Consider the following 24,839-nt stretch of genomic DNA (forward strand, 5'->3'; position numbering starts at 1 on the left):
GCATTGCGTGCGTGCGTGCGTGCACATATCTGTGCATGTGTGGCCATAAAAGTGGGCACAGTCTCTAAAGTCATAAACATTGATGGATGACCGCCAGGCGCCAGAACACTGTTGATTTCGTCGACGAAAACTATGACAAAAAATGTTTGTCGTCTTTAAAAATAAGCCATTGTAATAATACCTGATAAGCTGGGGCCTCGAGTGGCTTATTGCTTTTCTAAAACGGTTACAAACATATAGCAATATTAACCTAATACAACTATTAAATTCACAAAAGTAGCTACGCTTTGCGCCACCAGAGCGAGCCACATCACTTCCTTGTTTTGCTGCAAGTAGGCTATGTGACGGGAGAATAGCGCTTGATGTCTTTACGGGGCCGCCTGGAGCCACACATTCACAGTCATATGAGCCGGGCGGTGCTTAGACGCCCGCACGGCATGGGTTTGCAAGGCAATCAAGCGCTCCCCTTCCCCAGTACAGCTACAGAGATGCGGAATCAGCTGAGAATGATATAAAGTGATTGAAGGTGTGGGTTATCGGTGAAATTTACAACGGTCACGTGACGGTAACCAGCCAATCAGAATCAAGTATTGGGACTAACCGTTTTAGAAGACAACGTATAGAATGGGTTAAACGTCGTCATGGTGACAGCTATACCTACCGGTCGGTGAACGTCAGCTGTGTCTGGGGCGGGGAGGAGGAGGAGGCGGTCTTCCCGGCGCCGTCGGCCAATGAGAAGGGCGGCTGTCTGTGCACGCGGTAGAGCAGCGGCCGGCAGGCCGAGCACAGCGGGCTGCGGGCTCCGGAGGACAGCATGGCGGCGTCCACCTCCAGCTTCTCGTCGAAGGTGACCAGCTTGAGCGCCGAAACGGCGGCGCCGTGCGTGTCGAGGCGCAGCGTCAGCGGCATGTCGCAGAAGGCGTGCTGCGCGCCCAGGTCCATGGTCTCCCCCGTCTCCGTCAGCAGCTCCACGTTGGCTATGGCCGGGTTGACTGGGAGAGAGAGATAGAAGACAATGAGAGAGAGAGAGAGAGAGAGAGAGAGAGAGAGAGAGAGATATTCCTTTGTCATCCCATTGAGGCCCCGAGACCAGATTCTACAAAATGTCTTCTAAAACAGGGGTTCTCAACCCGTGGGTCGCGACCCCTCGGGGGGTCCCCAAATTATTTTCAAAAAAAAAAAAAAAAAAAATATTAAAATTTTATTTTCACTTTTTTTCAAAAATAGCAGACCTACAAGCTCGTAGCGCGCCACTCGGTGGCGCGCTATGAGCTTGTAGATCTGCTATTTTTCAATAGCTAAATTATAACAATGCTTAAAACACCAAAAGGGGTTCCCGCCCAAAATGGTTTAAGGTTATTGTAGCAGTCAATTTATATTGGGGGTCGGGAGGGGGCAGGGGTCCCGAGACATTGCCAAAGCATTTCCGGGGGTCCCCGGCCAAAAACGTTGAGAACCCCTGTTCTAAAACAGGGGTTCTCAACGTTTTTGGCCCCGGAAATGCTTTGGCAACGTCTCGGGACCCCTGCCCCCTCCCGACCCCCAATATAAATAGACTGCTACAATAACCTTAATAATAGAGACAACACACCATAAATAAATACTGAAACCAGATATAATCATTAGGGAAGGTGTATGCATGTACTATGTGTACTATATGTAAACTCTTCATTTCCATTTTCCAGCCATTCAGTTGCAAAAAAAAAAAAAAAAGAAAGTATATATTTTTTTTTTGGGGACCCGCCCAAAATAATTTGGCGACCCCCTGAGGGGTCGTGACCCACGGGTTGAGAACCCCTGTTCTAAAACATTGTAGCAGTCAAGGAACAGTCAAGGACATTGTAGCAGTCAAGGAACCCCTGTATTTGGCCGCCGACCCCTGTATCTGAAAATATGTAGTTCCAGGGTCGACCCCTCAAATATGTTGTTCCAGGGTCGACCCCTCAAATATGTAGTTCCAGGGTCGACCCCTCAAATATGTAGTTCCAGGGTCGACCCCTCAAATATGTTGTTCCAGGGTCGACCCCTCAAATATGTTGTTCCAGGGTCGACCCCTCAAAATATGTTGTTCCAGGGTCGACCCCTCAAAAGCAAATATTTGAGTTAAAAATGTTCGCTGTGAAAATAATACATATTCTTTTCACGATTTGTGCCGCGCTACAAGCTTGTAGATCTGCTAAAGTTCGCCAACCCCACCTATAGGGTACGGGCGCTGATGACGCACTGCACGGAGGAGAGGACACGCCCCCCCAGCGCCCCCCAGCTGGAATCGAACCCGGGACCTTCCAGCTGTGAGGCGTCAGCGATACCGACTGCCCACCGTGCCCCCCCTTTAACAGTCTTTAAAAAAAGTATTCAATCATTGAAATAAAAAAAGACAGGTTGTGCCAAAATTATTATATGAGCTGCATTTACTTTGAATTGAGTGAAGTGACAGTGGATTGACCTAAAAAGAAAAAAAATCATTATTTACGCCAGCCAGAACCGAACAGATATGATCCAGCCTCTTATAAATGCAGCAGCAACAGAGATCATCTTGTTTTGTTAACAATTACCGTATTGACACGCTAAAGCAAGTCTGGACAAGCTTTTGGATTAACAACAAAATAAATCAGCTTCGCCAAAAGAAAAAAAAGGGAAAAAAGAAAGTGTAAAAGGAACTGTGTCAAAATAAATCCAGCTCTAAAGTGGTTTCAGACTGCATGTGATGCTAATGTGCTACAGCTACATGTTTACAGACGACCGACGGAGAGCCGCATGTCTGCTGCCAATTAATAACTCATTTTTGTGCGGTGCACTAGCTTAACCCATTAAGACCTGAGGCCGGTTCTAAAACAATATATATATACGTCAGTGGGTGCTCACCCTTTTTCATTTCAAGGACCCCCCAGAATTATCTGTATTTGGCCGCGGACCCCCCATCTGAAAATGTGTTGCTCCAGGGAACCTCCCAGAAGCAAAAGATTTGAGTTAAAAAAACGTTGGCTCTGAAGGAATATATATTCAAAGATTTTCCCGGTTTTTCAAAAATAGCAGACCTACACAAGCTCGTATAGAGCGTCGCAGCCCCGCCTCCTACCCTGGCCCAGGAAATGAAACCCAATGCATTATTCTCATAGACATTTCGTAAAGTATTTATTTAAAGACGGTTACGCCGCGGACAAAGCCAACTCGAGTCGTGACAACTCATGACAACACAAACAATATTTTGGACCAAACAAATAATTAGAAAGAAGAAAAAAACGGCAGGTTACAACACTTTTTTTGTTGTTTTTCTTCTTTCTAATTATTTGTTTGGTCCAAAATATTGTTTGTGTTGTCATGAGTTGTCACGACTCGAGTTGGCTTTGTCCGCGGCGTAACCGTCTTTAAATAAATACTTTACGAAATGTCTATGAGAATAATGCATTGGGTTTCATTTCCTGGGCCAGGGTAGGAGGCGGGGCTGCGACGCTCTATAGCCGCGCTATGAGCTTGTAGATCTGCTATTTTTCAATAGCTAAAGTATAACATAATGCTTAAAACACCAAAAGGGGTTCCCGCCCAAAATGGGTTAAGACCTCGCTCCGAGGACAAAGCGAAGTCAAAGATATTTCTCAGGATATCTGCCAACAGACAGACGGAGATAATTCAATAGTGGTGTTGTAGGCATACACTCACACTGAGTAGAATATGAAAAAGAAACCCTTCCTAAAAATAAATTGGGCCTTTACTTTTTTTATTATTCTTTTTTTTTTACGAAATACTTCAAACGGTTTCAAGGCTTCGGAAAGTTCCATTCATTTTTATCCTCTCCCATTATCTGCATTATTCATTTATGACTGGAGTGGTTTAACCCATTTTGGGCGGGAACCCCTTTTGGTGTTAGCATTATGTTATGCTCATAGCGCGGCACCGAGTGGCACGCTACGAGCTTGTAGGTCTGCTATTTTTGAAAATTTGTGAAAATGTGACAAATCTTTGAATATATATTCTTTCAGAGTGAACGTTTTTAACTCAAATCTTTGCTTCTGGGGGGTCCCTAGCAACATATTGTCAGATGGGGGTCGGCGGCCAATTACATATAATTATTGGGGTCCTTGACATGAAATATTGAGCACCACTGATATAGAAACATAGGTATTTCAGAAAACTGTCAGGATTTAGAAGACACTTTTTTAATTTCGGTGTCAGGTCAAAATGGATTAACGTTTTGTTGTGTTTGGGTTTTTGTCCGAGCTGGAGGCTCAGCCAGAACGAGTCAATGTTGCTTACTGACTGACTGACTGCGTTGCCAGATCTTGTGAGAACTCAGCGACCGGGTCTATGAAAAGAAGCCCAAAAGAAGCAACCAGAGCCATAGAGTAAGACAGTGTTACGACATTGAGGGGGCAGAAAAGTGAGCGCCCGAGCACTGGAGTGTGACAAGCTGGAGTTTGAAATACATTGTTTTCAACGAGGGCATCTCTTGTCCACTAGTACCTGCCTAACATTTTAGTCTAGTTTTTATTTGTTGACGAAATTGTCCATATCTTTAGTCTTAGTTTTAGTCATCATAGCTTAGTTTTCATTTAGTTTCCATTTAGTTTGTCAGTGAAAAAAGGTAGTCGACAAACATTTTTTGTCATCGTTTTAGTCAACGAAAACAACACTGGCACACACCTATAGGCCTACCTGTGGACACGTATAGGTCACCCACAGGGTGAGCACCTACCTGTGGACATGTAGGTCACCCACAGGGTGAGCACCTACCTGTGGACATGTAGGTCACCCACAGGGTGAGCACCTACCTGTGGACATGTAGGTCACCCACAGGGTGAGCACCTACCTGTGGACATGTAGGTCACCTACAGGGTGAGCGCCTACCTGTGGACATGTAGGTCACCCACAGGGTGAGCGCGTGGGGCACCACAGGGTGCAGGAAGGTCAGGGTCAGCGTGCAGCCCTCCGTGTCGGGACAGGGAGACGTGACGTTGGTGTCGTACAGGCTGAGCTCGGGGCTCCACGCCTGCAGGCTGGGCTCACAGGGCTGCTCCACGTCGGGCGGCCCTGTGCAGGAAAACAAACGCACAAATTATTATTATTATGTAAAGAACAGATTGATTGAAGATGTGTACATGTGGACTTCTTTGAAAAAAAGGAAAGCATGTGTGTGTGTGTGTGTGTGTGTGTGTGTGTGTGTGTGTGTGTGTGTGTGTGTGTGCGTGTGGCGCCAGTGTCTCAGGGGTAGAGCGACTGAAGTGTCCTTGAGCAAGACTCTGATCCCCTAATTGCTGTCGATGTACAGGTTGGTGCCTTGCATGGTTTCCTCCGTCATTGGTGTCTGAATATGTGTCTGAATATGTGTCTGAATATGTGTGCGTGCGTGCGTGCGTGCGTGCGTGCGTGCGTGCGTGCGTGCGTTCATATGAGTGTGTGCCAACGTTTGTGTAGACCTGCATGGGTGTGTTGATCTAATCTGTGTATCAGATGGTGGTAATGACTCCTCGAGGATGCAGAGATCTGACTCGCTCGTCCTTCCTGCTTTCATCTCCTCTCTCTCTCTCTCTCTCTCTCACTCTCTGACTCTCTCTCTCTCTGACTCTCTCTCTCTCTGACTCTGGCTAAATCTACAGTTGATTTAGTCGCCTAAAGACATTTTGGCAGGCCTTGATATAGCGCTGAAATGCCTGATTCATGCTCAGCTCTGTAGCAGTGGCCGGCAAACTGTGTTCTTCTGGATCGGACTAGTGAAGAAACACGGGGAAAGTTGCCGTATATTAGAGAAGTCAATGGGTGGCTCTTCCAAGACAGTTTTTGTGCTCTCATTAGAAAGCGGGTGTAAGTGCCATCCAACCGTTTCTCTAGTTTCTTTGAAAGTGTCCATGTCTCGGAGCCATAGAGTAGAATCGGCTCAACGGTCGTCCTAAATATTTTTACTTTTAACACATAATAATAATCTTTATTGTCCCGATCGAAGGATATTCATCTCCACAGGTCTGTTCAAACACCCACAACAGGATCTGTCAATAGAAATGTCACTATATTATCTTTTCTTTTCACCCTGCATAGTTTCTCTCTATTTTACCTTCTGTCTTTCATTCCGTTTTGTTTGTGTAGACTTCTCCAGTTGGACAATCTGCGGTTTGATTTAAAGGTCCTGTGAGGACACACGAGGCAGGGGGCCGAGGCAGGGGGCCGAGGCAGGGGGCTGATGGATGAGATAGACGTGTGAGGACACACGAGGCAGGGGGCTGATGGATGAGATAGAGGTGTGAGGACACACGAGGCAGGGGGCCGAGGCAGGGGGCTCATGGATGAGATAGAGGCGTGAGGACACACGAGGCAGGGGGCCGAGGCAGGGGGCTCATGGATGAGATAGACGTGTGAGGACACACGAGGCAGGGGGCTCATGGATGAGATAGAGGCGTGAGGACACACGAGGCAGGGGGCCGAGGCAGGGGGCTCATGGATGAGATAGACGTGTGAGGACACACGAGGCAGGGGGCTCATGGATGAGATAGAGGCGTGAGGACACACGAGTCTGCGACTTCAGCGACGACATCAAAACCGAGCGAGGAGTCTCCGAGCGCGGAGAGGACAGACCGTGGCACGTAGTGTAGAGGAAGCTCGTGGCGCCTGAGTCTCCGAGCGCGGAGAGGACAGGAGAGGACAGGAGAGGACAGGAGAGGACAGGAGAGGACAGGCCGTGGCATGTAGTGTAGAGGAAGCGCGTGGCGCCTGAGTCTCCGAGCGCGGAGAGGACAGGAGAGGACAGGAGAGGACAGGAGAGGACAGGCCGTGGCATGTCGTGTAGAGGAAGCGCGTGGCGCCTGACGGCCGAGCTATATCAGGCTTTTCAGCGCGCGTTTAATACGCACGCACACGCTGAACAGCCTGGCGTAGCTCGGCCGTTATAGGTCCACTCCTATTTTAAGTGTGCGTATGTGGGGCTCGCGTGTGCACGTAAATGTGCGCAAAAAGCCTGGTGTAGCTGGGCCGTGGGTCTCCGGGCGCGGAGAGGACAGGCCGTGGCATGCGGCGTAGAGGAAGCGCGCGGCGCCTGCGTGCGGCGCATCGTCCATCGAGGACCACTCGCTCCAGACATCTATGACACTCCAGATGGTTCGTGTCAATCGTTTAGCGAGGAAATGTGGTTAACGCAGAAAACAGAGAGTTGTTCCCTGCATAGATTATTGCATTTTCTTCCCCAGCCTCATCTCTGCAGCCTTGGGGTCCCTCTCTCTCTCTCTTGCTTCGCTCTCTTTGTCATTTTTCCACTAATGACATTTTCGTATTTACTCATTCGTTCGTGTGGCTAACCCGTTTTTAATGAACACGAAATAGTCCCGAGGCCAGTGGGGGGGGGTCAACAAAACAAGATAAGAATTCTTAAGCATCGTTGACATCCCTATTCTGGCCATGTCGTTGTTGTCAACAGGCATTTTTGAAAATGTCACATGATATGTTGGCAATTTTTAAAGCAATTTCGCAATAGAGCACCAACGTCTGATGTACTGTAATTTATACATCCTACCTGGGTCGTGTTATTTTTCTTCCCGTTCTGAATACCCATAGATCATTCTGAATACCCATAGATCATTCTGAATACCCATAAATCATTCTGAATACCCATAGATCATTCTGAATACCCATAAATCATTCTGAACACCCATAGATCATTCTGAATACCCATAGATCATTCTGAACACCCATAGATCATTCTGAATACCCATAGATCATTCTGAACACCCATAGATCATTCTGAATACCCATAGATCATTCTGAATACCCATAGATCATTCTGAACACCCATAGATCATTCTGAATACCCATAGATCATTCTGAATACCCATAGATCATTCTGAATACCCATAGATCATTCTGAATACCCATAGATCATGTCAAATAAAAACTGAGTTCCGAAACAAATGATCCTGGAAGTTTCACTCATGAAGCACCAACTGACGGCAAGACAACACTAATGTTGCTGCTGCCGAATTAGTTCTGATTGTCTCCAGAAACAGACGGCATCAAATATGAGTGACCGACTGTCGTAAACGGTACAGAGCCTGCAACTCCCCGACGATATCGGCGAGACAGTTTGGACCACGATTATTATATTGACGACCCAATAAGATGACCCAGTGTTAACACTTTAATTGCCCGGGGTTATTTAATCCATTACATTAATGCCAGAGCCATATAATAGAAGAGTTGCGTTATTGAGGGGGCACGGAACAGCCCGGTCACGTGATCCCGGAAGCGCTCGGGCGCACAGCTGCGCTCTCATGGAGAGCCTGATTAGGGACAGTTTGTGCGCCGGATGTTGACAGACTGCATGGCTCCGTCTTTTTAGCAAATCTAGAACTTCCTGTTTGAGAGCTAGCAAATTTAAGACATCCGGTTGCTTTCAGAATAAAGCGTCGTAAATTAAATAATTATTACATTACATTATTAGTATTATTATTACATTACAGTTATGGTGAAGACACACATTATGTTTCTGTGTACAAATAAGTAATTAAATAACGTAACTGCACTCCTCGCAGTCACAGAAGCACTACATGCTGCCCAGGCTGCTTCCCACTCTGCAGTCCTGATTCTCCTAGACCTATCGGCGGCATTTGACACAGTGAACCACCAGCTGCTCCTAGGCACCCTAGCTGATCTAGGCATAGGCGGGACGGCGCTGAAGTGGTTCTCCTCCTACCTCTCTGACCGGACTTACCAGGTTTCTTGGAAAGGTTTGCTATCACCCCCCCGCACCCTCCAAACTGGGGTCCCACAGGGATCTGTACTTGGTCCCCTCCTCTTCTCACTGTACACTAAATCCCTTGGCACCATCATCTCTGCTCACAATATATCCTATCACTGCTATGCCGATGACACACAACTGTTTCTATCCTTCCCCCCCTCTGCCACCCAGGTAGAAGAGCGCATCACTGCATGCCTGGCTGACATCTCACAGTGGATGTCTTCCAACCACCTCAAGCTGAACCCAGACAAGACTGAGCTTCTGTTCTTCCCAGCTAAGTCCTGCCCTATGCGGGAGCTAACTATCTCCGTAGACAACGCCCTGGTAAAGTCTGTCCCGACAGCCAGGAACCTTGGTGTTGTCCTGGACAGTCAGCTCTCGTTCAAAACACACATCACAGCTGTCACTAGATCCTGTAGGTTTACACTCTACAACATACAACGAATTAGACCGTTCCTCACCCAGGAGTCAGCCCAGCTCCTAATCCAGACAACAGTCTTGTCAAAACTTGACTATTGCAACTCCCTCCTTACTGGCCTACCGGCATGTGCACTTAAGCCCCTCCAACTGATCCAAAATGCCGCAGCACGCTTGGTCTTCAACCAGCCAAAATTCTCACACGTCTCCCCCCTTCTCCGCTCGCTCCATTGGCTCCCGGTCGCTGCCCGCACAGAATACAAAACTCTGATGCTGGCATTCAAAGCAACCAAAGGCATGGCCCCCCCATATCTCACAAGTATGATCGTACCCTACAAACCCTCCCGCTCACTCAGATCAGCCAACGCAGGGAAGCTGGAGGTACCTTCACTAAAAACGCCGGGACAACGCTCCACACGTCCCAAACTCTTCTCCCTTCTGGCTCCAAAACTATGGAATGCACTTCCCATTGCAGTCAGAACTGCACCCTCACTCCCAATCTTCCGCCGTAGTCTGAAAACCCACCTCTTCAGACTCCACCATGGCCCGTAGCACTTGCCCTAGCCTAGCCCCTTAAATAGCACATTATGTAGACTTAGATAGTATTTTAAACAGACTTATAGCTTGTTATGTAGACAGCTCTAGAATTGCACTTTATGTAGTCATAGCACTTTATAGTACACATGTATAATATATTATATAGTATAGTATGTATAGTTTACATAGATACTCCACTGTTACGTTCTTAGTTTACGCATGATTCATGATAACTACTTTTTATACATGTGATGTATGCCATGCTTTTTGTTATTGCTTAATGTAAGTCGCTCTGGATTAAGAGCGTCTGCTAAATGCCTAAATTGTAAATTGTAAATTGTAAATTGTAAAAAAGTTGTTAAATTTGCTAGCTCTCAAACAGGAAGTTCTAGATTTGCCAAAAAGACGGAGCCATGCAGTCTGTCAACATCCGGCGCACAAACTGTCCCTAATCGGCGTCCCAAGTAGCGCTACATGCCGCCATTACGCAGGCCCCATGAAGTCAACGGAGTTTGCAGAACTCTGTTTTTTCTAAGGCTCTGATTAATGCGCCCATATGATTTATAAACACAGACCCCTTTTCCGGACGGACCGGCGGAGGTTGTTGCTGTGTGTGTAGCAGCTAACAATAGCCACACCACTCTAGAGTCAATCGACAACAACGGGAGACAGGGATAAATCTATCGAGACTAGCGACTGGACCGCGGAGCTCCGTCTAACACAGGATCTTTTTTCAGAAAAAGACGGGATGATTTAGATCGCGAGTTATGAACGTTTTAAGATTTTCGTTTTCATCAGCTAAACAGAGGAGGGAGTTTTTCGATGACGTCTCACTCTTGCGCGTCACCGAGGATTGCCCCGGAGGCGCGCCTGGGCTATAGAGACATGCGATCCGTTCTCGTATCAATAATCTTCGTCTTTTGGACAATACTTCGTCCTGAGCGTCGGGCGTTACTAATAGAAAGGACAAAGAACTTCGTCCTGGGCGATGGGAGTGTTCATTTTAAGATGATCCAATCTTATTGGCCATAGACAATTTTATTCATTTATAATTTGTTAAATTGGAAAAAGGGATTTGTTAAGACCTCCATATTATTATGGTCAATGCCTGTGTGAAAAGTGGGAGCGATTGGTGCAGGCGGTGAGGAGATACGGTGTTTCTGACAGACATTCAGACAGACATTGACTGAATTATAGTATGATGATGATGATGATGATAGTATGATGATTATGATTGTTTGGGGTAGAGATGTGTACTTTAATGCTTGATTATTATTATTATTATTATTATTATTGTTATTATTCTGTAAGGTGTCACAGTGCAGTTGCTTCTGGTCATTGATGTAGTGTTTGAGTGGATTGGAGAGCCTCTATGTTTTGATGTCTTATAAGTGTATCGTTGTGTGTTGACATGTTTACTGTTGTCCATGTATCGTATCCATTGCATTGTGTTGTGCCCGAGGACCCCCTCTACAACCAGATGATGCATCTCAAGGGGCTCCCGAGGACCCCCTCTACAACCAGATGATGCATCTCAAGGGGCTCCCGAGGACCCCCTCTACAACCAGATGATGCATCTCAAGGGGCTCCCGAGGACCCCCTCTACAACCAGATGATGCATCTCAAGGGGCTCCCGAGGACCCCCTCTACAACCAGATGATGCATCTCAAGGGGCCCGAGGACCCCCTCTACAACCAGATGATGCATCTCAAGGGGCTCCCGAGGACCCCCTCTACAACCAGATGATGCATCTCAAGGGGCTCCCGAGGACCCCCTCTACAACCAGATGATGCATCTCAAGGGGCTCCCGAGGACCCCCTCTACAACCAGATGATGCATCTCAAGGGGCTCCCGAGGACCCCCTCTACAACCAGATGATGCATCTCAAGGGGCTCCCGAGGACCCCCTCTACAACCAGATGATGCATCTCAAGGGGCTCCCGAGGACCCCCTCTACAACCAGATGATGCATCTCAAGGGGCTCCCGAGGACCCCCTCTACAACGAGATGATGCATCTCAAGGGGCTCCCGAGGACCCCCTCTACAACGAGATGATGCATCTCAAGGGGCTCCCGAGGACCCCCTCTACAACGAGATGATGCATCTCAAGGGGCTCCCGAGGACCCCCTCTACAACCAGATGATGCATCTCAAGGGGCTTTCCTTTAAATCAAATGTCCAATATATTGCATTTATGTTCAATAAACTATTCAATCAATCGCAACCCTCTTCAAAATAAGGGTTGTGCGCGATAAAACCTTGGCAATGCACGATAGATAGATGAATTAATCCTGGCGGTCAAACGGTTTAGGAGCGTCTACAAAATGCCTAGATTGTAAATTGTAATTTTCTTGAGGGAGTTCCAGGGGGTCCGGGGACCCCCAGGGGACCTTGAGGGAGTTCCAGGGGGTCCCCAGGGGACCTTGAGGGAGTTCCAGGGGGTCCCCAGCTAAATGATAGTTTGGAACCAAATGGACCCTTATGGGCCTGTAACTCTGAGAGTGTACAAATGGAACCATCCATTTGTACACTCTCAGAGTTAAATGAATACTTTACAATATAAATCATGGGGGTCCGTATAGACTAATGCATGTCAAACTGGGGGTCCGTCCTTGAAATTAAACGGGTTGAGAATCACTGCTATAGAGCCGTAAAAATCTTCTCTTTTTCTAATGGGGGTCCGCGGGCTGATTAGTGTCAATGTGGGGGTCCTTGACCCCCTTCAGTGGAGGCACTGCAACGGTTGGACGCAGTAGATCTGATATAAAAACAGCAGCGACCACGACCAAACAACAAGCCACATTCTGAAGTAATGCGGGCGGGACGAATTTGAGTCCCGAAAGCTACAGCCAAACGGGTACATATACATATTTGTTCCACCATTGTACTCGTCATGCATTGGTGCATTGTTGCGTGGGACCCGGCTACAGATATTATCCACGATATGAATATTGTCCAATTTGTAAAAACATCCCAAATGCCGGAGGGCATTGGGGCCCCGCAAACCCCCCCCCCCCCCCCCCTCTGGCTGAGAGAGTGACCCCGCGCATCATCGCCTTTAGAAGTGGGAGAGAGGGAGCAGGGAGCCAGCTAGACTGTCTGTCTCCGCTGCTCTGTGGATCCCACTGTTTAGAGTAAGTCTGTAATTGACTCTTTATCATCATTATGGTCCCGTAGTGAAAAGAGCGGGAGCCGTGATCCCTCCTGTTCCTGTCCCCCCCCCCCCCCCCCCCCCCCCCCTCCCCCCCCACCCCCTCTCTCTCTCTCTCTCTCTCTCTCTCTCTCTCTCTCTCTCTCCTTCTCTCTCTCTCTCTCTCTCCTTCTCTCTCTCTCTCTCTCTCTCTCCTTCTCTCTCTCTCTCTCCGTGGTGCACGGCGCACAATGTTTTCAAAAGCATAAATTCCGACGGAGGATTTCCACATATTTGGGCAGAGTTTCCACCGAGAGAGAGAGGGGGAGCTGTTTTGTTGTATTGTGTTCTCTCTCTCTCTCTCTCTCTCTCTCTCTCTCTCTCTCTCTCTCTCTCTCTCTCTGTGTATCTCTTTCTCTCTCTCTCTCTCTATCATTTCTTTCTGAACATTCATTCCTCCCTTCCTTAATTCTTACCTTCATCGTCTCTATTCTTGCTACCCCCCCCCGGTACCACACGTCATGTCATAACAGAGTGAGACTGGGCTTCTCCTCCCCCCCCCCCCCCCCCCCCGGTACCACACGTCATGTCATAACAGAGTGAGACTGGGCTTCTCCTGATTGGAATAACAAGGACCATCTGCCTTCATGAAGCATAACGTTTCAAAGCACTGCTACAGGATACTTTCTTTCTCTTTTTTTATATATATATATAATATGACAATATGAGGGTTTTTTTTGGCACTTGGACATCACCCAACATTACCCAGAGTCGACTGGCATGCAGCCAAGAAACCCCCCCTCCCCCCCTCTGGTCAAAACAGGAGAGAGAGAGAGAGAGAGAGAGAGAGAGAGAGAGAGAGTGTGTGTGTGTGTGTGTGTGTGTGTGTGTGTGTGTGTGTGTGTGTGTGTGTGTGTGTGTGTGTGTGTGTGTGTGTGTGTGTGTGTGTGTGTGTGTGTGTGTGTGTGCATTGTAGCTGAGGGCAATTATCATTTAATGATTTTCTGCTTTATAGCGTTGCACGCACCTTAGAATCAGGGGGGAACAGATGGGTGCGTGTGCGTGTGCGTGTGCGTGTGCGTGCGTGCGTGCGTGCGTGCGTGCGTGCGTGCGTGCGTGATACAAGCATGTGTAGAACTTCATCAAACTGACCTCTTGCACATTGAAGTGTTTAGCAAAGGGTTCAGGCAAAGGAAACGAAAAAGAAAACAAAAAAAGGTATATAAAGATGATGGGTCAGTTACAGCAGGGGTTCTCAACGTTTTTGGCTGGGGACCCCCTCTGGGGACCCCTTCTGGGGACCCCCTCTGGGGACCCCTTCTGGGGACCCCCTCTGGGGACCCCTCTGGGGACCCCCTCTGGAGACCCCCTCTGGGGACCCCCTCTGGGGACCCCTCTGGGGACCCCCTCTGGAGACCCCCTCTGGGGACCCCTTCTGGGGACCCCTTCTGGGGACCCCCTCTGGGGACCCCTTCTGGGGACCCCTTCTGGGGACCCCCTCTGGGGACCCCCTCTGGGGACCCCTTCTGGGGACCCCTTCTGGGGACCCCTTCTGGGGACCCCCTCTGGGGACCCCTCTGGGGACCCCCTCTGGAGACCCCCTCTGGGGACCCCCTCTGGGGACCCCTCTGGGGACCCCCTCTGGAGACCCCCTCTGGGGACCCCTTCTGGGGACCCCTTCTGGGGACCCCCTCTGGGGACCCCTTCTGGGGACCCCTTCTGGGGACCCCCTCTGGTGACCCCCTCTGGGGACCCCTTCTGGGGACCCCTTCTGGGGACCCCCTCTGGGGACCCCTTCTGGGGACCCCCTCTGGGGACCCCTCTGGGGACCCCCTCTGGAGACCCCCTCTGGGGACCCCTTCTGGGGACCCCTTCTGGGGACCCCCTCTGGGGACCCCTTCTGGGGACCCCTTCTGGGGACCCCCTCTGGGGACCCCCTCTGGGGACCCCTTCTGGGGACCCCTTCTGGGGACCCCCTCTGGGGACCCCTCTGGTGACCCCCTCTGGTGACCCCCTCTGGTGACCCCTTCTGGGGACCCCCTCTGGGGACTCCTTCTGGGGACCCCCTCTGGTGACCCCTTCTGGGGACCCCCTCTAGGGACCCCTCTGGTGACCCCTTCTGGGGACCCCCTCTGGGGACCCCCTCTGGTGACCCCCTCTGGTGACCCCTTCTGGGGACCCCTTCTGGGGACCCCCTCTGGGGACCCCTCCTGGGGACCCCTTCTGGGGACCCCCTCTGGGGACCCCTCTGGTGACCCCCTCTAGGGACCCCCTCTGGGGACCCGCGGAAATGCTTTGGCCATGTCTCGCGACCCCCACCCTGCCCCCCTCCCCACCCCGAATAAATCTGATTCTATGTGGGGTACCACAAGGCTCGGTCTTGGGACCTAAACTTTTTATATTTGTGAAAGTGTCAAAGTTAATGCAGTTAGTTTTGTTTGCAGACGACACTAATTTATTTTGTTCAGGGGATAACTTAAAAAGTGTAGCAGAAAGCATTACAAATGAAATGGTTAAACTAAAAAGGTGGTTTTAAAAATAAATAAGTTATCATTGAATTTGAAAAAAATGTGAAAAAGGATGAAATTATTCTCTATAGATGGAGTGAATATTGAAAGAGTGAATGAATTTAGGTTTTTTTGGGTGTTATATTAGATGAGAAATTATCATGGAAAAATCATATAGCATATATAAAAGCCAAGGTGGCCAAAAGTATTTTTATTTTGAACAAAGTCAAATATGATTTGGATACGAATGTATTGAGGATGCTGTATATTGTACACTGGTTTTACCATATTTTATTTACTGTTTGGAAGTATGGGCAACTCATAAAAGAGTAATATGACTCCTTTGATTATGTTACAAAAAAGAGCTTTTTATGTTATCAGGTGTTTTGAAAATCATGGATTTGGTTGGATTATGAACATTATTAGTGGTGGTGTTCAGAGTGAAAAAACAGATCATTACCAATACAGTTACAGAAGTCATTTGTGTTTAGCTCAGAGGATGAGGACCTTAGAAGAAGACATGATTTTAAACATCTGTTCGCTCGGACTACACTAAAACAAATGTGCACTTTTGTTACAGGTAGGTGTGTGTGTGCGTGTGCGACTGTGCGTGCGTGCCTACGAGACACTGACCGATAGCCTCCTCCGGTGTCCAGTAGCCTGAGGTGTCACAGATTCGAGGGGAGGACGCCTCGGTGGCGTACTGGTGGAACACGCCGTCCGGGTCACAGTCGCCGCAGCTCACCGTGTCACCTGACTCCTGGAGCGACGGCGGCCTGGGAGACACCACACGCTTTGTTAATGATAATGAACTTTATTTATATAGCACCTTTCAAAACAAGGTTCCGAAGTGCTGTACAGTACAAGGTTAAAAAATCACACCCGTGTGAAGTGAGTGGTGCAACTCCATGTGGGGGTGGGGGGGGGGTTCCAGACCCACAGGAACGCACACAGGATGCCGGCACGATTCAGGCGAGCCGCCCCGCATCCGAAACGGTTGAGAAATGACAGAGTTGCCGTGTGGGGGTCCCTCTACTGTACCCTCTACTGTACTGTAATGTACTGTCACTGTACTGTAATGGCACACCCAGAATCACCATATACACAGTTAATATGTGCGTGTGTGTTTGTGTGTGTTAGGTTGCGCACAGGTGGTGAAAAACAACCGTGCTGTTTTCGTGCTCAGACGCACCCACCCACCCACCCACCCACCCAGCCACCCAGCCACCCAGCCACCCAGCCATACACATAGCTCCGTAAGGGATTGGTGCACCAGTCAAAATAAAAACAAAATAAAAAACAACATATAGCAAGTCACAATCAAGAGCAGTTTGAAACGAGAAACACAAAAGGAAAAGAAGACAAATTGAATACGTACAATCTCCTATAGAAAGAATATGTACAATCTCCTATAGAAAGAATATGTACAATCTCCTATAGAAAGAATATGTACAATCTCCTATAGAAAGAATATGTACAATCTCCTATAGAAAGAATATGTACAATCTCCTATAGAAAGAATATGTACAATCTCCTATAGAAGGAATATGTACAATCTCCTATAGAAGGAATATGTACAATCTCCTATAGAAAGAATATGTACAATCTCCTATAGAAAGAATATGTACAATCTCCTATAGAAAGAGTTAAAACACATTCTGTGTAGAGGTGAGTTTTTAAAAGTGACTTCAAGGATTTGTTAAAGGGCCACTTCACCCCCTTTTGCAACCAGATCTTATTTTAGTGATGTTTGGGAGACAAGAAACACTTTCCTGGGTTTGTTTATGTGGGTAATTTGTGTTTTTAGATATTTTAGTATTTCAAAGTGTCCATGGGCTCCATGATGTCATGGATCTCACTTCCTTCCTGGACTGCAATTCCCATAATGCTTTGGTGCACTGCTAGTCCTTGTGGATAGGGGGAGGGGCTGTCTTACTGAGACAACATGACTACAATCCCCATAATGCTTTGGTGCACTGCTAGTCCTTGTGGATAGGGGGAGGGGCTGTCTTACTGAGACAACATGACTACAATCCCCATAATGCTTTGGTGCACTGCTAGTCCTTGTGGATAGGGGGAGGGGCTGTCTTACTGAGACAGCATGACTACAATCCCCATAATGCTTTGGTGCACTGCTAGTCCTTGTGGATAGGGGGAGGGGCTGTCTTACTGAGACAACATGTAGTCCAAGGAAGCTCTGAGAAGGAAGGGAAGTGGTCACGTGACTGGGCTGCGCCATGACACTTTCATGGACACTTTCATAGGAGCCAAACTCACACCGGAAGTGCAATGAATACATGGCAGTAAATGGAGCCGGCTGGACCAGCTCATAACAAACATTATTCATGAACAATTGAGACCTTTTGTAAAGTAATCACTTCTATAATAATATAATAACAGAAGACATATCACAGGTTGTTTTCTAATGACTTACTTTTCGATGTGCACAGGATATAATTTTATCTGAGGATCTAAACAGCAGCAGGTATCGTTTCTGGCTCCGAAGTATCGTGAGATTTGGCTGCCAGACGGGAAACGGTGGGAAGTCTTGCGATACTTGGTAAGTTCAAAAAGGTACTTTGTGCTCTTTAGATACCAAACCTCTATAAAAATTACACATTGTACACATCAAATAACAACACAGCAGACAATAATGTGTTACATGTCTTCTGTTATTTTCCAGAAGTGATTACTTTATAAAAGGTCTCAATTGTTCATAAATAATGTTTGTTCATGAGCTGGTCACTGAGCTCTCATTGACTCCAGTGCATTCTGCCAAACTTCCGGGTAGTTTGGCTCCCATGAAAGTGTCCATGAAAGTGTCATGGCGCAGCCCAGTCACGTGACCACTTCCCTTCCTTCTCAGAGCTTCCTTGATGTAGTCCAAGGACTGTCTAAAGAGGACGAGACACGAAGACAGTACGGGCGACGCCATGTTGCTCCATGGTGCTCCATGGAAGGAAAGAAACATGCGCAATGGGCTATATGCAGCCAACACTTCCGCGTTCAGCTTCCTTGGTCTCAACTGCACATGTTTCTTTCCTTCCATGGAGCAACATGGCGTCGCCCGTACGGTCTTCGCGTCTCGTCCTCTTTAGACAGTCCTTGATGTAGTCCAGGAAGTAAGTCAGCCCAGTGTCCATGACATCATGGAGCCCATGAACACTTTGAAATACTAAAATATCTAAAAAACAATCTCAAAATCGTATCCAACGACAACAAAATATTCCATGTTTTGGGTCTGAGAGGCTAAATGTCATCAAATGGTGGTCGGTGGCTCAAATGCAGAATACATAATGGGCCTTGATACAACAAGGGTTGAAAACCACTGATTTACAGCAGTGGTTTCCCAAACGTTTTAGCCATAAAAAGATATCCTCTATTGGCCTTTTCCAATGGAAATATCCTAAAAAACTGAGTCGTATTATAATCGGAGACTAGAGACTATTTGACATTCAATGTTCTTTTTCCACAAAATGAATCTTGAAAAATGGGGGTCGTCTTATAATCAGGTCTTATTTTCGGGACAATAGGCGTAGAAAAGAAATAAAAAGAATTTCAAAAATACATTTAGAAAAGAAAACCCTTGAAGAAGTGAGAGTGAAAATAGCCGATCTGCAAGCACACAGCGCGTCGTGAAGCAACGCATTGTGAGCTTGTAGATCAGCTATTTTCACTGGTTTGGCCCCGGCCTGGAGAGACGTCAAACTTCTTTGAATTATTTTGGGTCTCGAACCTAGAGAAAAGTTCACACGCTGCCGAAGAGCGTCCTCTATCGTAAACCACTGAAAAGACCACGTGACGGAGATCTCCGTCATCGGAGGGGAATGTGTTAACAGTATTATATTATATATTTTCTGTAAAGGTTTGGTAGTGTAATAATGTATTGTATTTATGTATACTTTTCTTGTATAGTTTTGTTTCATTTGTTGTCTTAATTGTTTGTATGATTATTGTATGTACATTCTCAGTCATTCCTTTGTGCCTAAACTGAAAAAGCAATAACATTTTAATCATGTAAAAAAAAATCACACCCGTGTGAACTGAGTGGTGTAAGGTAATGTCTGACGTAATGAAATCAGCATCAACCAATCAGCATCAACCATGCTCATTTTTGTTTTTGCACAGACAGACAGACTAACAAAGCCAGTTGTAGGAGTGGTTTACACCACTCAAAAAGAAAAACACTGCACGCTGCAGGTGAATCCATGCATTACCCCCCCCCCCCCAGGTGGTATTAAAGTGTACCGTTGGTGGAGCAGTCCGGTCAGAGGAGGCAGCCAATAGATGGAGACGGAATCCGAGCTGTGGCCAATCACCATGGGAGACAGCGGCACGGGGGCGGGCTGCCGGTCCTCGCTCAGCCAATCCTGGTAGACCAGGTCCAGGTAGCAGTGCATGCGGGCCACCTGATTGGGCGTGAAGTGGTTGGTGCAGTTGTCATCTGAGGGGGGGCGGAGTCACAGCAGGAGGAAAGACGGTATGTTTAACACATTTAGACCTAAGTTTGATACAATTTACAATTTACAATTTACAATTTAGGCATTTAGCAGACGCTCTTAATCCAGAGCGACTTACATTAAGCAATAACAAAAGCATGGCATACATCACATATATAAAAAAGTAGTTATCATGAATCATGCGTAGACTAAGAACGTAACAGTGGAGTATCTATGTAAACTATACATACTATACTATACTATATAATATATTATGCATGTGTACTATAAAGTGCTATGACTACATAAAGTGCAATTCTAGAGCTGTCTACGTAACAAGCTATAAGTCTGTTTAAAATACTATCTAAGTCTACATAATGATTCTACAAATGTCTTCTAAATCCTGACAGTTTTCTGACAAACCCTGTGTTTCTATGTCAGTCATTCTCAAACAGTTTCACGTCAAGGAGCCCCAAAAATATCTGTAATTGTCCGCCGACCCCCATCTGAAAATATGTTGTTCCAGGGACCCCCTCCCAGAAGCAAAGATTTGAGTAAAAAAACGCTCTGAAAGAATATATATTCAAAGATTTGCGCCACATTTTCGCGATTTTTCAAAAATAGCAGACCTACAAGCTCGTAGCGCGCCACTCGGTGCCGCGCTATGAGCTTGTAGATCTGCTATTTTTTCAATAGCTAAAGTATAACATAATGCTTTAAAACACCAAAAGGGGTTCCCGTCCAAAATGTGTTAAAAACCACAAGCTTGAAATACATCCACTCATATGAGGTCCAAGACGAGCCTGATTCAATCCTTGAATGTTTAATGTTTTAAAGATGGAGTGCCATGATTTTTTTCCACCCTAAAACATGATCATCAGGTATTATTATAATATATAAGGAGGAAGAACTTGTTCCAAAAAGTGTACAGTATTTGTTAAAATCATGCTTTTATGTGGACACGCCACACCAGTTCATTAAGTATGCCTGGGTTAGCCTGGCTAATAAGCCAGACTCAAATCACACTGTCGTGTGGTATTTGAGTCTGGAGATGCTGTGTATGGATCTTGTTTCCCGGGGGGCGGGTTCAAACATTTTCTCTTTGACGCAAGTGGTTAGAGCTACTGTCAGTCAAAGGTCTCAAGCATTGAACGTCAATGTACCAAAGCCCGCCCATATTGCATACCGTGTCCCGATTGGCCACACCAGTTCTCTGGTGTAGGAAATGGGCGTACAATTGAGCCTCTCCAGACCGTAATCCGCCGGCAGGCTGATTCGGTCTGGCTTATTAGCCAGGCTATGCCTGGGTTGCCTGGTGGGTGGTGATGGGTGGTGATCCACCTGAACTGAAGCCGCACCCACAGCTGTAGTTGTATGATAAAGGGGGAGGGGTTAGGGGAGGGGCTGATAGTGTGATGTCACTATAATACTGTTTATTTCATTGGCCCGTTTGACTGTGAAAGGTTCAGCCTCCAGGAAGAAACCCTAAATACAAAGTTAATACACCATTGCACATAAAAACGACTCCAGGGTGTCTAATGAAGTATACTGTCACCTCATAGACACATGAAAAACTGGAAAAATAAAGCAGTGCTTCAGTATCACGATGTCATGAGCACACAAGACTTAATCATTACTTTTTCCATTAAACCAATTTCTAAACCAAGAAACAATAGCAGCACCATTATGAATGTTGGAACCCCTCATTTGTTTTGTATTTATCTCATCCAAAGGAAAATGCAGGCCAACTCAGTGTGTGTGTGTGTGTGTGTGTGTGTGTGTGTGTGTGTGTGTGTGTGTGTGTGTGTGTGTGTGCGTGCGTGCGTGTGTGCGTGCGTGCATGCGTGCGTGCGTGCGTGCGTGTCTGCATGTCTTCACGTTAAGCTCTAAATTACATCGTCCATGTCCTAAAATAAATCAGATTTGTTGACACTGCTCACATCTGTCCCTTGTTTAGAGGAGGAAGGAAGGCCTGTCTTCACCTCCAATGTCTTCATCATTCCTCAGTGCCCTCGTCCTCAAAATAAGAGCCCATGGTTCCAATGTCTTCATCATTCTCCAGTGCCCTCGTCCTCACCAATAAGAAGCCATGGTTCTATGTCTTCATCATTCTCCAGTGCCCTCGTCCTCACCAATAAGAACCCATGGTTCACCTCCAATGTCTTCATCGTTCTCCAGTGCCCTCGTCCTCACCAATAAGAACCCATGGTTCACCTCCAATGTCTTCATCATTCTCCAGTGCCCTCGTCCTCACCAATAAGAACCCATGGTTCACCTCCAATGTCTTCATCATTCCTCAGTGCCCTCGTCCTCACCAATAAGAGCCCATGGTTCTCCAATGTCTTCATCATTCCTCAGTGCCCTCGTCCTCACCAATAAGAACCCATGGTTCACCTCCAATGTCTTCATCATTCTCCAGTGCCCTCGTCCTCACCAATAAGAACCCATGGTTCACCTCCAATGTCTTCATCATTCTCCAGTGCCCTCGTCCTCACCAATAAGAGCCCATGGTTCACCTCCAATGTCTTCATCGTTCTCCAGTGCCCTCGTCCTCACCAATAAGAGCCCATGGTTCAATGTCTTCATCATTCCTCAGTGCCCTCGTCCTCACCAATAAGAGCCCATGGTTCAATGTCTTCATCGTTCTCCAGTGCCCTCGTCCTCACCAATAAGAACCCATGGTTCTATGTCTTCATCGTTCTCCAGTGCCCTCGTCCTCACCAATAAGAGCCCATGGTTCTATGTCTTCATCGTTCTCCAGTGCCCTCGTCCTCACCAATAAGAGCCCATGGTTCAATGTCTTCATCATTCCTCAGAGCCCTCGTCCTCACCAATAAGAGCCCATGGTTCTATGTCTTCATCGTTCTCCAGTGCCCTCGTCCTCACCAATAAGAACCCATGGTTCTCCAATGTCTTCATCATTCCTCAGTGCCCTCGTCCTCACCAATAAGAACCCATGGTTCTCCAATGTCTTCATCATTCTCCAGTGCCCTCGTCCTCACCAATAAGAACCCATGGTTCTCCTATGTCTTCATCGTTCTCCAGTGCCCTCGTCCTCACCAATAAGAACCCATGGTTCTCCAATGTCTTCATCATTCCTCAGTGCCCTCGTCCTCACCAATAAGAACCCATGGTTCTCCAATGTCTTCATCATTCCTCAGTGCCCTCGTCCTCACCAATAAGAACCCATGGTTCTCCAATGTCTTCATCGTTCCTCAGTGCCCTCGTCCTCACCAATAAGAACCCATGGTTCTTATTACCAACAAAGCCAATAACTTTCATGTCTGTTCCAGATTCTGACATACTGTCAGTGTCCAGCAGAAAACCTCGCATATAGAGGCTCCCAAACTATGTAGCCCGTCACGAATTTCTTCAATATTTATTTTATTTCTTCATGAAATTAGGCTGAATTTTGTTTTGAATTCAATTTTGTTTGCATTTTGGGGGAAACGTCCCCGGTCCTCACCCTATCCTTTATAGACACAGTGTTTGGGGTCTATATACATTAATTATTATTAACCCGTACGGGTTCATTTGGTTTCATTTTACGCTCTCAAGGTCTATAAGGTTCCATTTGGTTACCAACTCAATTTAGCTGCAGGGACCACCTAGAACCGCCCCGAGGTCCACTTGGTGGTCCCCGGACCACGGTTCTGTACGGAGCTGCCCCGAGGTCCACTTGGTGGTCCCCAGACCACGGTTCTGTACGGAGCCGCCCCGAGGTCCACTTGGTGGTCCCCGGACCACGGTTCTGTACGGAGCCGCCCCGAGGTCCACTTGGTGGTCCCCGGACCACGGTTCTGTACGGAGCCGCCCCGAGGTCCACTTGGTGGTCCCCGGACCACGGTTCTGTACGGAGCCGCCCCGAGGTCCACTTGGTGGTCCCCGGGCCACGGTTCTGTACGGAGCCGCCCCGAGGTCCACTTGGTGGTCCCCGGACCACGGTTCTGTACGGAGCCGCCCCGAGGTCCACTTGGTGGTCCCCGGGCCACGGTTCTGTACGGAGCCGCCCCGAGGTCCACTTGGTGGTCCCCGGACCACGGTTCTGTACGGAGCCGCCCCGAGGTCCACTTGGTGGTCCCCGGGCCACGGTTCTGTACGGAGCCGCCCCGAGGTCCACTTGGTGGTCCCCGGACCACGGTTCTGTACGGAGCCGCCCCGAGGTCCACTTGGTGGTCCCCGGGCCACGGTTCTGTACGGAGCCAAGCCGTCCAACAGTCCAACAATCGAGAGGACGACCACATGAAGATGTTATCCTGTCCATTACAGTTCAACCACATGAAGATGTTATCCTGTCCATTACAGTTCAACCACATGAAGATGTTATCCTGTCAATTACAGTTCAACCACATGAAGATGTTATCCTGTCAATTACAGTTCAACCACATGAAGATGTTATCCTGTCAATTACAGTTCAACCACATGAAGATGTTATCCTGTCCATTACAGTTCAACCACATGAAGATGTTATCCTGTCCATTACAGTTCAACCACATGAAGATGTTATCCTGTCCATTACAGTTCAACCACATGAAGATGGTATCCTGTCAATTACAGTTCAACCACATGAAGATGTTATCCTGTCAATTACAGTTCAACCACATGAAGATGTTATCCTGTCAATTACAGTTCAACCACATGAAGATGTTATCCTGTCAATTACAGTTCAACCACATGAAGATGTTATCCTGTCAATTACAGTTCAACCACATGAAGATGTTATCCTGTCAATTACAGTTCAACCACATGAAGATGTTATCCTGTCAATTACAGTTCAACCACATGAAGATGTTATCCTGTCAATTACAGTTCAACCACATGAAGATGTTATCCACTGTCAATTACAGTTCAACCACATGAAGATGTTATCCTGTCAATTACAGTTCAACCACATGAAGATGTTATCCTGTCCATTACAGTTCAACCACATGAAGATGTTATCCACTGTCAATTACAGTTCAACCACATGAAGATGTTATCCTGTCAATTACAGTTCAACCACATGAAGATGTTATCCTGTCAATTATAGTTCAACCACATGAAGATGTTATCCTGTCAATTACAGTTCAACCACATGAAGATGTTATCCTGTCAA

At 47.3% G+C, this 24,839-nt stretch overlaps 2 protein-coding genes across 2 annotated transcripts in view; both read right to left on the reverse strand.

Annotated features, from left to right (window-relative positions):
• Positions 1-24,839, reverse strand: part of astn1 (astrotactin 1) — a gene marked incomplete at its 3' end in the record, with an annotated part of 1,033,675 nt that overhangs the window by 316,493 nt on the left and 692,343 nt on the right. The window lies entirely within an intron of this gene.
• Positions 1-24,839, reverse strand: part of pappa2 (pappalysin 2) — a gene marked incomplete at both ends in the record, with an annotated part of 278,401 nt that overhangs the window by 181,589 nt on the left and 71,973 nt on the right. The window contains 4 exons of the mRNA XM_079505807.1: positions 662-992; positions 4,846-5,028; positions 15,939-16,081; positions 19,554-19,749. Of these exons, the coding sequence (XP_079361933.1) occupies positions 662-992; positions 4,846-5,028; positions 15,939-16,081; positions 19,554-19,749 (853 nt within the window). The remainder of the gene's footprint in view (positions 1-661; positions 993-4,845; positions 5,029-15,938; positions 16,082-19,553; positions 19,750-24,839) is intronic.

This window comes from Electrona antarctica, assembly GCF_951216825.1.
Source record: "Electrona antarctica genome assembly, chromosome: 1".
Lineage (NCBI taxonomy): Eukaryota > Metazoa > Chordata > Actinopteri > Myctophiformes > Myctophidae > Electrona > Electrona antarctica.